General features: G+C 46.8%; 1 protein-coding gene across 1 annotated transcript in view; it reads left to right on the top strand.

Annotated features, from left to right (window-relative positions):
* LOC139386501 (chromodomain helicase DNA binding protein 7) overlaps positions 1-15,569 on the top strand; it is a 77,488-nt gene that overhangs the window by 51,956 nt on the left and 9,963 nt on the right. Inside the window, exons 21-32 of the mRNA XM_071132074.1 lie at positions 350-558; positions 2,105-2,304; positions 2,950-3,112; positions 5,507-5,596; positions 6,251-6,354; positions 7,945-8,074; positions 8,405-8,523; positions 8,794-9,142; positions 9,481-9,689; positions 9,867-10,760; positions 11,135-11,286; positions 14,778-15,011. Coding sequence (XP_070988175.1) covers positions 350-558; positions 2,105-2,304; positions 2,950-3,112; positions 5,507-5,596; positions 6,251-6,354; positions 7,945-8,074; positions 8,405-8,523; positions 8,794-9,142; positions 9,481-9,689; positions 9,867-10,760; positions 11,135-11,286; positions 14,778-15,011 — 2,853 coding nt within the window. The remainder of the gene's footprint in view (positions 1-349; positions 559-2,104; positions 2,305-2,949; positions 3,113-5,506; positions 5,597-6,250; positions 6,355-7,944; positions 8,075-8,404; positions 8,524-8,793; positions 9,143-9,480; positions 9,690-9,866; positions 10,761-11,134; positions 11,287-14,777; positions 15,012-15,569) is intronic.

Below are 15,569 nucleotides of genomic sequence, written 5' to 3'. Positions count from 1 at the left end.
ATGCCAAGATTGTGCAAAGCTGTCAAGGCAAAGAGTGGCTACTTTGAAGAATCTCAAATATATTTTGATTAAAAAAAAAAAATGGGGGATAATACATGATTCCATGTGTTTCATAGTTTTGATGTCTTCTGTTATCATAGTAAGAATAAGGAAAACCCCTTGAATGAGTAGGTGTCCAAACCTTTGACGTGTACTGTACCTAATATATCGATCTCTATCCGCAGGGAAACTGGTAATAAGGTCAATAATACCATGTTACCTGTGTTGAGCGTTTTAACAGGGAGGGAAATGTGGTTGGGGGGGTTTGACACAATTTAATTTTGTGTGATTTAAATAACAATTTTCTTAGAACACCCTGGTGATTGACACGCCGAGGGTACGGAAGCAGACACGCCACTACAGCTCAATGAAGGAGGACGAGTTGGCGGAGTTCTCCGAGCTGGAGAGTGACGGCGAGAACGAGAAGCCCTTGACTAAACCCAGGCGGCCACAGGACCGAGCCCAAGGGTACCCCCGCAGCGAGTGCTTTAGGGTGGAGAAGAACCTCCTGGTTTATGGGTGAGTGGACATCTGAAAGACTTAGACATTTGTTAGGGAAGGGATGACTGTTCTCCAAGCCCCAAGTCCCTTTGGAAGGCTAACCCTGATAGATCTGAAAGAATGTAATCGTTTTTTTTTTCTGGGGGGAATTCGGTGAAAGATTTTCACCATAGTGGTCAATATCTACAGCTAGACACTACAGACTGTTAGATGGATGTAAGAAATTTATCAAACACACCAGAGGGATATTACCACAGCCCTTGATTATCACTCATCCAATCCTTTCACCTCTACATCTTCTCGGTCAGGAAGTCCACCTGATTCCTGAGAGATGTCATATCTTGTCTGGCTTCCAGGGTACCGATCTCATCTTTCCTTTCCCTCCTTTGTAGGCTCAGGAGGTTGAGGATGTGTGCTTGCCTAAACACCAGTCACAAGCGACTGGTCTGGTCATGCTGCGGTGGTCTGGGGGGAAATGACGCCCACGGAGCGCTATTGCTTGCACACTCCCATGTAGAGTAATTTAACACTTAGCCATCTGAGGCTCCCACACGCAAGGGGCCATTAAACATGCCTGTATACTTACACACACACACGAGCCCAGATCGATCTTGCGTGCACTCCTATAATGACCCAACACACAACCACACAGTGAACCAACCAACCAGCACCTACATCACACACAATGGCCCAGCACTTACGTATAAACACACACACTCATTAGTCGCCGTGCCCGGCTGCCCTCCGCAGGGAGAGATCACGGCTGGCTGCATGCACTCACCACGTCTGACCAGCAGTGGGGTTTGTTTTTCACATGCGACCGAGTCAACTGTACTGTCTAGACCCCAGGGCTGTAGGGCAAATTAGAGCCATCACGTCTGAGAGGACTCATTTCAACTGACGCTGCTGCCATTGACTCCCTCCCTCTCTATCTCCCTCCATAGACCAGCCCCAGCCTCCCTCGACCCACAAACGCACTCCTATCGTCTGGGTGTCAGTGGGGTTATCTCACTGCCATGTAGAAACGTTTTAGGGCGAGACAAGAGTCTTCGCTCGGTTGTCACAAGTAGATATCTACTCTGGGTCACCCGCGGTAATGAGATGTGCTGTCGGTTGCATGTGCGGTCATGAGCGAATGGGGTCACGGAATCAGATCGTGTTGTGACATTGGAACCTGGTTGAAAGGCAGAGAGCCAGACATAACACCGCCCCATTCATACCTGCCCCTCAACTTTACTGTAGTAGTTTGGGTGGGGGGAGGAATATGGAAATAAAAAACCTTCCAGCTCCAGATTGTAAATGTGAGTCATCGGGATAAATGATAATACTTGAGACACTGACTAAATCATTCTCATCTCTTTCTCCTCTCTCTCTCCTTGCTTCGTTCGTCTATTCTTCTTTTCTTATAATTTCCTTAATCTTGTTTTCTCTTTCCCGCTCTCCTTTTTTCTTTCCCCCCCTCTCCGTTATCACTTTCTATCCCTCTCTCTCCCCTCCCTTTTTCTTCCCCTCTCTCTGTGATGATCTCCCCCTCTCCCTGTGATGATCTCCCCCTCCCTGCTAGGTGGGGTCGCTGGGGAGACATCCTGTCCCATGGGCGTTTCAAGCGGCCCCTGCGGGAGCAAGATGTGGAGACCATCTGCCGCGCCCTGCTGGCCTACTGCCTGCTGCACTACCGTGGCGACGAGAACATCAAGAGCTTCATCTGGGACCTCATCACGCCCACCGAGGACGGACAGAGCCGCACGCTCACTAACCATTCCGGTACGTATCCCTACGCACCCTTACTGCAGCATTACCTTAGCTTAACCAAAAACGTAACGAACACACCACCACCTTTCCACTGTCTCACAGTAGCAACCTCACCAGCTGCTCTTTAAGACCTGCCCAATAGCCCCCAGTAGGAGTAGTGAATAAACATACGTTGAATTCCATAGGATTTTTCACAGTACCACCACCAACGTCCCTCGCTCGCTCACTCAACCCCTCCCCCACTTATTCCCTCCACAACAACTCCTGACATGACCTTGCTTTAACCTTATGCTTTGTCTGGTTTAGCGCTGGACTAGAACCGGCTCAAACTGGTTCAGTCTGACTTTACATAACTTATTTGACCTTGATCCTCATTGGTTTCCCGCCTAAGCAAACTGGAATCTGATTTGGTTACACGAACCGTAGAGTTAGCCCAATTCCTTGCCATTTCAATGTTATCAATTAGTTTGCAGATGGCCATTTCAAATAACTAATTGTCATAATTGATAAAATCCTTGCTGGTACTTGACTTGTCAAACCCAGGTCTCTCTTTATAAAGGGATCTCAATGAGAACTAATGAATCTATTACCCTAAATTGTAATGTTTTTGACACTTGTTGTGATTCCCCCCCCCCCCCCCCCCTCTCTCTCCTGCAGGTCTGTCTACTCCAGTACCACGGGGTCGTAAGGGCAAGAAAGGGAAACCAGCCCCGCCTGCCCCTCCCCAGCTCCCCAGGGCAGAGTGGCTGGCCAGCTGTAACCCTGACCTGCTACTGCAGGAGGACAGCTACAAAAGACACCTCAAACACCACTGTAATAAGTAAGTCACCCCTAAATCCTAACCTCAACGCTGTCGTTTTTCAAACACCAAAGGAACAAATTAGCCATTGATCAAGCTCAGTGTCGTTGTGCTCAAGTCCGGTCTCGAGACCCCATGTTTGTCTGATACATTTTGACTGTGTCGGACAGTGAGGACTCGTCATTTCTTCCCGAGACTAGTGGCGTAAGAAAATCAGCTTCCATTTAGTCAGCGCGTTAAACTGCTTCGCCAGGTGAAATATACATACCCACCTTTCATTAAACGATCTTATCACCTATTAAAACCTGGGCCTCCTACTTGACTCGTAACATTACTGTTCTTTACTTTCATTGACAAATATCCTCAAACCTTGTTGCGCTTGTCAGAATTTCCTTGATTCACTAGTAGGGAAAAGTTAGGGGAATTATTTGCAAGTTGCGCGCTCACTATTAGTGATGGGGAGGGGGGGAATTGTAACAGTCTTAAAATCTATTATAGACATGTTTGCTCAGTGGTGAAACGTGGCAACTTCCAACATGAACTCAACTCAAAAATCATACCATCACTTAATGCACCCAACTGAATTAAACAGAACTGAGTCGAGCTTCTGGCTGCCACTCACACAGATAGCACCCACACCGATAATGCTACCCACAACCACACTGCTTAAACAGCCTTACGCCATCACGATCACACATCACCAAAAGCAAGAACACTGACACGTCAAAGGATGTGCGAGACAAGCTCGTGATGCCGGATGGACAGCGACTAATACCAGAGCGCACTATGTAGGAGAGTGCAGTTTATGTTAAACACATAGGGCCGATAGACAGCAGTCACACACAGCATGATGTTAAAGGACATGGCGCACATTCACTGACATAATACGCCAGTAGGTCCCAATCATAAGAATACAAAAACACAACCATTAAGCGTTAACTATTACTTCCTGTTGCAAATGTCTTTTTCACAAACAGCACACAAAGTGACCGGTGAACTTAAGTTTAGATGCAACAACGTTTCACGCTGAAGTTATTTTGAAAGAAATGGCTGCGAGCTGCAATAAATAAAAACACAGTTCCACTCACCAACAAATTACCATCCTCTTCGATAGCACCTGCTGCAAACTAGTCTACAACGAAAGCTAGCTAGATCGTGGGAAAACTACTGCTCGCTATTGCGCAGTGACCTGTTGGCCTTTGAAGGAAGTCGTTTCCGTAAGTTTTGGTTAAACGTCCAACCCATTAAAAATCAACATGTGATTGGTTGAATGTCCACTGTCACTCCAAAATGATTCCCTGATGGAGTTTAGCCAGCTAGATTTATCTCCCCAAAAACCACCAAAGAAAAATCCTTATTGGATCTTTTTCTCATCTTCAGTGTTCACGCTTTCCTTTCCAACAACAACTGAAGAGATAAAATCAGAACATTTTATTATTTTACAAATTCTCTGAAGGCCGTCATTGTTCCCTACTGTGTTTGGGTTAGTAACAACTTGTAGAGTGACTATTTTCCCTCGGCATGCATTTTTCACCATTCTCAATTTCTGAAGGCTCCCGAGTGGCTCCGCGGACTAAGACGCTGCATCTCAGTGCAAGAGGCGTCGCTACAGTCCCTGGTTCGATTCCAGGCTGTATCACATCTGGCTATGATTGGGAGTTCCATAGGGCGGCACACAATTGGCCCAGCGTCGTCCGTTTTGGCCGGGGTAGGCAGTCATTGTAAATAAAAATTTGTTTTTAACCGGTCTCACTTTACGTGGTCTCGAACACACTGGTCTACCCTAACCTCTGACCTTTAACCCCTAACGGAAACACAACCCCTACTCACACACCATCATATTGTCATAGATAAGCAGGCCAACACACCGTTGATAGTTGGTGGTTTCTTTATAATTCCCAAAAATCGAACACCCATTAGTCCTCGGTAATCCTATTTCACATGAGTTCCATAGCTCCACTCCAACTAGCCCCGCACACAACACACACACACACTCCTTTTGTTTAGTTCTAGCCAGTGTCCTATTTACTTTCCCTCCTCCTTCCTTGGCCGCAACTCTTCTTTCTACTCTGTTGTTGTCGGGGAGATTTTGTGGCGGCCAGGTTTTTTGGGGTTGAGGCTGGCGCCGCGCCAGGCCAGGTGCCAGGCAGACCTGTTGGAAGCGGGTGAAAGGCGGCACACACAGGGGCGATTATGTGGTGCCATCTGTCAGGCGCAGGGGCTGGCGCGCGGCGTGGCTAATCAGGCCTGGCAGCGTGATGGATGGGTAACGGCCAGTGCCAAAGATCCGCCGCCGCAGCTAGCCGCTCTAGCCAGCTACTGCTGCTGGCGCACGGGACCAGAGTTTCACTTTTATTACCCTCCCCCTCTCTTCCCTTTTCTTTCTTTCCTATTTCTGTCTCCCCCCACACACAGAGTTCTCCTGAGGGTCCGTATGCTCTACTATCTGCGACAGGAAGTCATCGGTGACCAAGCCGACCGGATCCTAGAGGGAACAGACTCAAGGTTGGCATCCACTCCCTTCCGTCTCCTCCCTCCATCCCTTTATCTCTCACTCCAACACTCCCAAGCCCCTGCCTGCTTTATCTTCACACTCCCTCCCTCTCCCCTCGTTTCACCCCATCACCCAGATGTGCATGCATATATAATGCCGAAAACGTGCACAACATGTCAATGGCGTCTGAGGCTCTTCGCTGAATCGCTACAATGCTGTTATTGTGTGTGTGTGCGCATATATGTGCCAGTTATTGTGTATGTGTGTGTCTGTGTATAAGTGCCAGCTTGCCTGTGTGTGTGTCTGTATTGGATTAGGCCAGGCAGGCTGCTAGTGGTGATAGCGTTGCAGGCATCAGGGCAGGCTGCTAGTGGTGATAAGGTTAGGCCTGCTCTGCCTAGGTCTCCTTAGTGATGAGGGCTGCTTTCTAAACGGCACCCTATTTCCTATATAGTGCACTACTTTTGGCTCTGGTCGAGGCACGATGTAGGAAATACGGTTCCATTTGGGCCACAGTGGAGATGTTCCAGCAGCGTGGCTAATGACCATATTTCCTCCCAGATGCCTGGAGATGGGGCCTAATACGGACACACGCCGATTTTTAGACCCTGTTAATTCATTTTCCCCTCGTTCTCTCTTCCTCTCCCCTTGGTCTGGGCCCACAGTGAAATGGATATCTGGATCCCTCAGCCTTTCCACGCCGAGGTCCCTGCCGATTGGTGGGACAGCGAGTCGGACAAATCGCTCCTCATCGGCGTCTTCAAACACGGTAAGCCCCACCCGTCCGGTACTCGCACACACATACGCACACCGCCCGAGTTCTGGCTGCTTCGGCTTGATTGGTGTTCCCATAGCGACCGCAGAGCACAGCTGGCTCAGTGAGACGTCAGGAGATTGATTGATGGCTATGTCCAGCAGCCCGAGAAGATGGGCTGTGTAGGTAGGTTGTGTGTGTGTGAGCACAGACTTGTTGCAGCTTCCATCTAGTCCCTGGTTATCCAGTGTTCTATCAACCACAGTTGGTTGATGCACTTTATCATGAGGTTAGTTCTCTTTTAGCTATGGGCTAGCTGGTTTAGATTTAACCACCTTTTTTTGTGTTACAGTGCAAAACAAGATAACAAGCCAGAATTGTAACGATTTTAAGTGTCAATTGTATTGATGGTGATAAATATTCATATTAATTTGGGATAATTGTCATTATTCTCCATAATTGCCACCCTCTCTGATTCAATTATGGATCCGAGCTGTGCCTCAGCCCTGACGCGCGCGCGCACACACACTCTCACACACGGGTGCTCTCTCAAACACACATGGAAACAATAGAGCTAGCCTATAGTTTATCATAATCCTCATTCACTTGGGAGGCCGGGGGAGGAAGCTACTCTCTTCCTCTGTCACACACACACGCACATACACCCGCATGCGCGCACACACCAAACCCTCACACATGTCTGGTACACACACCGTACAGGCACACACACTCTCCAGGGCTGTGAGAAGGAAGAGTGATGGCCTATAAACCCCCTCATGATTAGCGCTTGGCTCGGGGCGCAACAGCGGTTAGGAACAATGTGTCACCGCATAAATCCTAATTGAAATGTGATGTTCTGGTGGGGGCTTTGGGGAGGGGGGGGGGGCTGAGGGGTGGAGGAGAAGGGGGGATAGTCTGGTCTGCAAACTGGCACGGTTGAGGGGGCTCCAGCCTGTGCCTCTTCCCCCCGCCCCCCTCTGTCTCCCCCTCCTCCCACCCGCCGTGCTCAGTGGGATCTGCAGGCTCTAATCTGTTCTGCTTGGAAAGCTCCAACGGGCACTTTTCTCTCTCTGCTACACACACTTGGGCAAATACACACACATACTGAAATAGGCACACACACACTTAGACACATAGATTTTCTTATACACATTAACACACACACACACAGTGAGACGCGCGCTCACACACGCTCCAACAGGCACTGCCCCCTGTCTGCATCTGGACCCTGGAGTCTGTCCTTCTGTTTTTGTTTTTTTCATCTCTATATATGGATGGCAGTTCGTTTTTAGGATGTGATTCTGAACTTAATGATGGTTTTTGTTTTAAACTTAATTTGGCTTCTCTTGCTTTTTGTTCAGTCTTTCAGGATTGATGCTACTGTGTATCATGATTAATGCCTAGGTGTATATGTATTTCCACTGTAAATTGTCAGTCAACGTCTGCTATGTTCTAGGCCTGGTGCGTGTCGTTTCCCAGTCACAATGAAATCATCTCTCACCCGCTCCCTCTCTCTTCACCGGATGTGGAAAGTAGAACTCTGTAATTCAACCTCTCTCTCCTTCTTTCTCAATCGTGCTCTCTCGCTCCCTCTCTCCATCCCAGGCTATGAGAAGTATAACTCGGTGCGCGCCGACCCTGCACTGTGTTTCTTGGAGCGGGTGGGCATGCCTGACGCCAAGGCCATCGCTGCAGAGCAGAGGGGGGCGGACATGATGGCAGATGGTCCGGAGGGGTAAGACACTCCACCAAAATTCACCACCACCTCTTTTCCCCTCTTCCTCCTCCTCTTTTTCTTATCAACCTCCTGTCCCCGTCACCCTCCAACTCATCTTCCTTCCTGTCTCTCCCTCCTATTTGTTTGTTTTTCGACCTGTCTTGGTCTCCCTCTCTCCACTCGATCTTCCTTTCCCTCCCTGACCTCCCATCTCCAATTTCCCTCAATATTCTCTTCCTGGCTGTCTACCACTTTTTCCCTTGCTCCTTTGTTTGATTCTGTTTAAGTTTAAAACTAATTTCTCTTCTCTCTCTTCATCCCTCCATCCCTGGTTCTTTGTGTGTACAGAGAGGATGAGGACCCAGAGTACAAGCCTCTCCGCATGCCCTTTAAAGATGAGATGGATGACTTCACTAACTCTCCCCTTGATGACAAAGAGGAAGCTATGGACGTTGAGAGTGGTGAATGTAAGTGGAGCGGCCATCTCTGCTTTCACATGATGTAGCACTATGTCGACCACAATTTTGGGATAAATTCAATAAAAAGCTTGACAGTGTATTATTTACTAGCAATCTGTCTGATGATTCACCATCCATCAATCCTTAGTTCAAAATATATTTATTTTTATATCAAACCACCAATGTACGCACCCAAAGAAAACAAAATTGCTTTTCATAACCATCTCAACTTCTTTGTCCTAGTCCTAATATTCCACCCTTTTCTCCTCCCCCTCACAGCTAAACCAGGTGAGAATGGAGCAGGCAGCAGAGGGGCGGGTCGTCTGTACTGGCCGGCAGCTTCGGCCCTCACCGCTAGACTCCGCCGCCTCATCACTGCCTACCAGCGGACGCACAAACGTGAGCAGCTCCGCCAGGAGGCCATGGCCCGGCCCGACGGCCGGCGCCGGCGGCGGCCCCGAGAACAGCTACTCTCCATGGTCACAGATGGTGGAGGGGCCTACATGCATGAGGGCGGAGCCTTCATGGCAGAGGGCAGTCCTTATATGGCCAAGGGCGGAGCATTCATTCCCGAGGCGACGGCTCTCCTGGCGGAAGGAGGGGCCTTCTTCAAAGAGAGGCGTCAAAGGTATAGAAACATTAATAGTTTGATTGGTTGATTAGATATTTTCGAGGCACACTTCCATTCAGATTTCTTAGGATATATTATACACCATAAACAATATGTATATAATAAAAATTTCAGTTTCTTACCCGGCTGTATGGAAGGCAGTACAGTCAAGAGTTTCTTGAAGTTCTATCAACTTCCTGTATTATTGTTTGGTGCTTGTTTGAGAAGCGCTACTTGTAACATGATGTATGTACTACAGTACCCATAATGCTCCAGTCTCCTAATCAATACACTACTCATACATTGCTTTCCATCCCATTGGTTGTTGGATTAACCCTTCCGTGTCTCGTCGTCAGGTGGACCAGGCGTGAGGAAGCCGACTTTTACCGCGTGGTGTCCACGTTTGGCGTGATCTATGACACGGCCCGTCAGCGCTTTGACTGGACCCAGTTTAGGGCCTTCGCCCGTCTGGACAAGAAGACTGACGAGAGCCTAGAGAAATACTACTTCTCCTTCGTGGCCATGTGCAAACGGGTGTGTCGCATGCAGGTCAAGACCGACACAGGTAAATTCCCTCACACATTTAATTACAGAGAGCTCTTGAACACAACTTCAGCCATACCTACATTTACTTAAGCTAAAGCAAAGGATCATTCCCTGGAAAGACTGACTAGATTAACAACTATTTTCCTCTCTCCTCACCCCCCCCCCCCCCCCCCCCCTCCCTCTGTCTCTCTGGCAGAGCTCCCAGACCCCACCCTGATCATTGACCCCATCACGGAGGAACGGGCATCACGCACCCTTTACCGCATCGAGCTGCTGCGCCGCATCCGCGAGCAGGTGTTGCCCCACCCCCTGCTGGGCGAGCGCTTGCGCCTCTGCCAGCCCAGCTCTGACCTGCCGGAGTGGTGGGACTGCGGCAGGCACGACCGCGACCTCCTCCTGGGCGCCTCCAAGCACGGTGTGAGCCGCACCGACTACCACATCCTCAACGACCCAGCCTTGGGCTTCCTTGAGGCCCACAGGAAGTTCACCAAGGGGGGAGCGGCTGGGGCGCCTCAGCCGCCCCGCGATGGAGCTCCCTCTACTGCCTCTGAGCAGACTGCTGCTGAGAAACCCTCTCATGTCAAAGAGGATGTGGAAAGCAAGGAGGTGAAAGAGGAAGGTGACAACGACCTTCCATGTACTAAAGCTGAGAAACCAGACGAGCAGGAAGGCAAGGAAGACGAGATGGAGGGAGAGAAGGAAGAGAAGGCTGTGTCTCCCAAGAAGGAGTTGAAGGACGAGAAGGCTAAGGAGGAGGGAGATGACCTAAAAGACGAGGAAGACCAAGAACTGAAGGAGGAGAAAATGGAGGTCAACGGTGATTCTGACGGAGAGTCTTCCAAGGAGGCCGGACCTGAGAAAGAAGACACTCCCAATGAGGACGTCGGGGACCAGGACAAGAATCCAGAATTCCAGGAAAAACCGGAGTCTTCCAACGCATCGGAAGAACGGGAAACCAAGAAGGAGAAAGAAGGGAGTCCAGCCAAGTCTCCCAAATCTCTCAATCCAGTGGCTGAGAAAGGCCTCGAAGAGGAGGATGAGGAGAAGATGGAGGAAGACGACAAGTCTGAGAAGTCGTCTCAAGCTGAAGGTATGTCTTACTCCCAACTCCATTGCTAAAAATATAGCTTTTCTCAAGGATAAATTCAATTTTAGGGTGTGAATTCATGCAACACCCGTGGGTCTGTGTAGAGGTCTATACTATAGACCGTTGGGCCATGCAAGTGCATGACTAACTACTCTGTTGAAGCCAGCCCCAACACAGTAAATGCTTTAGCTGGCATTTAGAAACGACCATATGTCTGTATGTAGTCTATTTAAGCTTGCTGCTTCGTGTTGAATTGAAGATTCACTGTATGACCCTTCTCGTATACTGCTGTTGCTAATTTTGAGAAAGCACTACATGAAGCCATTTCTAGATTCTCTTGTGGCTGCAATTGACCAAGCGTTGTCGTCATTTTTCAGTTGGTGCCACCTCTGAGCAGAAGAACTTTGACGAGGAGAGCAATGCCTCACTGAGCACCACGGCCAGAGACGAGACCCGTGATGGGTTCTGCCCCGAGGATGGAGAACCCTCAGCCATCCAAAGAACCTTCTCCTTCTCTTTCTGGCCAAAGGTTTGTAGAACAAAGATGTACATTAATTCACAGATACATGCTCATATTCATTTAGTGGGGAAATATATACTGAACAAATAATTATATAAATGCAACATGTAAAGTGTTGGTCCCATGTTTCACGAGCTGAAATAAAATATCCCAGAAATGTTCTATACTCACAAAAAGCTTATTCCTCTAAAATGTTGTGCACAAATTTGTTTACATTCCTGTTAGTGAGCATTTTCTCCTTTGCTAAGATAATCCATCCACCTGACAGGTGTAGCATATCAAAAAGCTGATTAAACAGCATGACCAATACACAGGTGCACCTTGTGCTGGGGACAAAAGGCCACTATAAAATGTGCAGTTTTGTAACAAAACACACTGTCACAGATGTCGCAAGTTGAGAGGGAGTGTGTAATTGGCCTGCTGGCTGCAGGAATCTCAATCAGCACTGTTGCCAGAGAAATTAATGTTCCTTTCTCTACCATAAGCTGCCTCCAACGTCATTTTAGAGAATTTGGCAGTACATACACCTGGCCTCTCAACCCAAGACCACGTGTAATCATGCCAGCCCAGGACTTCCACATCCGGCTTCTTCACTTGCGGGATCGTCTGAGACAAGCCACCCTGACAGCTGATGAAACTGGGTTTGCTCAACCAAAGAATTTCTGCACAAACTGTCAAACAGTCTCGGGGAATCTCATCTGTGTGCTCGTCATCCTCACCAGTGTCTTGACTTGACTCCATTTCGGCGTCATAACTTAATTTAGCGGTCACACCTGATTAGGGTTGAATGACAAGAACTCGGTTACCAAGAACCCAGTTACCACTCCCTTTCACTGGTATAAATAACTGTGAAACTGGTAAATTGTAATAAATGATTTATATGAACAGCATGGCATTAATTGGAACTGTTAAATTGTGTGGTCCAAATCTGGCATCTCTGCATGATGACTCATCTCAGTATGGAGCGGCAGTTCAAAATGCATGTAGACCTTTCATCTCATGGTAACTTTTTTTCTTGTGACCTATGCCACAGTAATATAAAGACTGAATGTGCGTCGAAGTTACCCATCTCCATCTGGCTTGTTTTTTAATTGTAAAGATTACAATTTTTATTTTATTTTAAGAGTTAAAACAGTTTATCACTCGAATATTGTTGCTTTGACTCCATTCAAATTGCATCCAAAATAGAAATTTGTGCTATATATATGTAGGGCTATATATCAATCTAGATGTCGTAGCCAACCTCTTTCAGGTAATAAATTCAATGCCGTATTAGCCTTAGATAATTAATGTTGGGTTATGCATAAAAATCTTCTGATTCTTGCGCAACACGCAAGCACCTGTGCGCCACTGGCCTCTACTTAAAAAAACACTTCTTAGCTCTTGGAATCCCAGGAAAAGCTCATCTAGAATAGCTTGCTTGACTTTTTTTGTTGCAATTATTCAGACCGTAACATTCAATCATCACGAAGAGAAGTGAAAGCCTTCTGAATCTAGTCATATATTATTCAAGGATAACATTAGAATTATGAAGATAAGGACAACAAAACTTATTTAATTCAAATGTTGAAAATGAGGTAAGAATGAAGCAACAATAGATTAGGTAGGCAAATAACTTTAAGGGAAATATTATGAAAGGTAGAGTGCATTTGGAAAGTATTCATTCTGACCACTTGACTTTTTCGACATTTTGTTACGTTACAGCCTTATTCTAAAATTGATTAAATAAATATTTTTTCTCCGCAATCGACACACAATACCCCATAATAGGCACACACTATACAGTGGTTTGTGCGAGTATTCACCCCCCTTGGCATTTTTCCTATTTTATTGCCTTACACCCTGGAATTAAAATGGATTTTGGGGGGGTTCTATCATTTGATTTACACAACATGCCTACCACTTTGAAGATGCAAAATATTTTTATTGTGAAACAAATAAGAAATGCAGAAATTACAGCTGTAAGTCTCTTGGGGTATGTCGCTATAAGCTTGGCACATCTTGCCACTGGTATTTTTGCCCATTCTTCAGGGCAAAACTGCTCCAGCTCCTTCAAGTTGGATAGGTTCTGCTGGTGTACAATAAGATGTACATTATGTAGGGGGCTTTCTGACGCCACGGGGCCAGGGTATCCAGGCAACAGGCCCGGGATGTCGAAGAACTGACGACGGTTGGCGGGCCACTTGCCCTTGATGACCGCCTCGCAGATGTTGTCCATGCGGTTGATCATTACGCGATCAAGTCATACCACAGATTCTCAATTGGATTGAGGTCTGGGCTTTGACTAGGCCATTCCAAGACATTTAAATGTTTCACCTTAAACCACTCAAGTGTTGCTTTAGCAGTATGCTTAGGGTCATTGCCTTGCTGAAAGGTGAACCTCTGTCCCAGTCTCAATTCTCTGGAAGACTAAAATAGTTTAACCCTTCAAGAATTTCCAAGTATTTAGCACTATCCATCATTCCTGTAGTTTCCCAGTCCCTGCTGATGAAAATTATCCCCACAGCATGATGCTGCCACCACCATACTTCACTGTGTGGATGGTGTTCTTGGGGTGATGTGAGGTGTTGGCTGTGTGCCAGACAGCTTTTTTCTGACCACTCTTCCATAAAGCCCAGCTCTGTGGAGTGTACGGCTTAGTGGTCCTATGGACAGATACTCCTATCTCCTCTGGAGTTTTGCAGCTCTTTCAGGGTTATCTTTGGTGCCTCTCTGATTACTGCCCTCCTTGCCTGGTCTGTGAGTTTTGGTGGGTGGCCCTCCTTTGGCAGGTTTGTTGTGGTGCCATATTCTTTCCATTTTTTAATAATGGATTTAATAGTGCTCTGTGGGATGTTCAGTTTCAGATATTTTTCTATGACCCAACTCTGATCTGTACTTCTCCACAACTTTGTCCCTGACCTGTTTGGAGAGCTCCTTGGTCTTCATGGTGCCACTTGCTTGGTGGTGCCCCTCGCTTAGTGGTGTTGCAGACTCTGGGGCCTTTCAGAACGTGTGTGTATATATATATACTCAGATCATGTGACAGATCATGTGAAACTTAGATTGCACATGTGGACTATATTTAACAAATTATGGGACTTCTGAAGGTAATTGATTGCACCATATCTTATTTAGGGGCTTCATAGCAAAGGGGGTGAATACATATGTATGCACCACTTTTCTGTTTTTTTTATTTTATATTTTTAAACAATTATTTTTTTCCACTTCACCAAATTGGACTTTTGTGTGTCCATTACATGAAAATACATTTAAATTACAGGTTGCAACAAAATATGAAAAACGCAGAGGGGGATGAATACTTTTGCTAGGCACACACTATAAACATAAGGTACTTGAACAGTTCAGTATTAAAGAAATAACACATCAGTTTACGTAAAGAAATAAAATGGAGAACAACTGGAGCGATATGCCCTGTTCAAGTTGGACCCCACTCTATCATCAAAGTACTTCTCTAGTTGTATTAACCCATTCCTCTGTGCGCCATTTTTACTTTCCAGGATCGCGTAATGATCAACCGCATGGACAACATCTGCGAGGCGGTCATCAAGGGCAAGTGGCCCGCCAACCGTCGTCAGTTCTTCGACATCCCGGGCCTGTTGCCTGGATACCCTGGCCCCGTGGCGTCAGAAAGCCCCCTGCAGAGGCGGGGCCTGGCCGAGCTGTCAATGGTGGCGGCTGCTCAGACGAGCTTCAGCGGCAGCGAAGACCTCACCCTCTCGCCACAGGTTAACGTAAGTAGTAAAAAAAATAATTATTTAAAAACGCCCACTCAACAGATTTAGTTTGTACATACCGGTTAACATAACATGCATCTCAGATTGGTCTTGGAAAATGAAATGTATTCATACAGATATATAGGGTGAGGTCTGAAAATGAATATTCCCTTATTACTACATAATTTACTTCAATAACTTAATTTTACTTTCAAACCAGTGTCCCAATTTTCTACATTGATTTTCAATCTAATGTACACTGCTCAAAAAAATAAAGGGAACTAAAATAACACATCCTAGATCTGAATGAATTAATGAAATATTCTTATTAAATACTTTTATCTTTACATAGTTGAATGTGCTAACAACAAAATCACACAAATTGTCAATGGAAATCAAATTTATCAACCCATGGAGGTCTGGATTTGGAGTCACACTCCCTACAACGCCTGGGCATGCTCCTGATGAGGTGGCGGATGGTCTCCTGAGGGATCTCCTCCCAGGCCTGGACTAAAGCATCCGCCAACTCCTGGACAGTCTGTGGTGCAACGTGGCGTTGGTGGATGGAGCGAGACA

This window comes from Oncorhynchus clarkii, chromosome 28, assembly GCF_045791955.1.
Source record: "Oncorhynchus clarkii lewisi isolate Uvic-CL-2024 chromosome 28, UVic_Ocla_1.0, whole genome shotgun sequence".
Taxonomy (NCBI): Eukaryota; Metazoa; Chordata; class Actinopteri; order Salmoniformes; family Salmonidae; genus Oncorhynchus; species Oncorhynchus clarkii.
The sequence above is the reverse complement of the archived record's forward strand: the minus strand, read 5'-3'. Positions and strand labels throughout refer to the sequence as shown.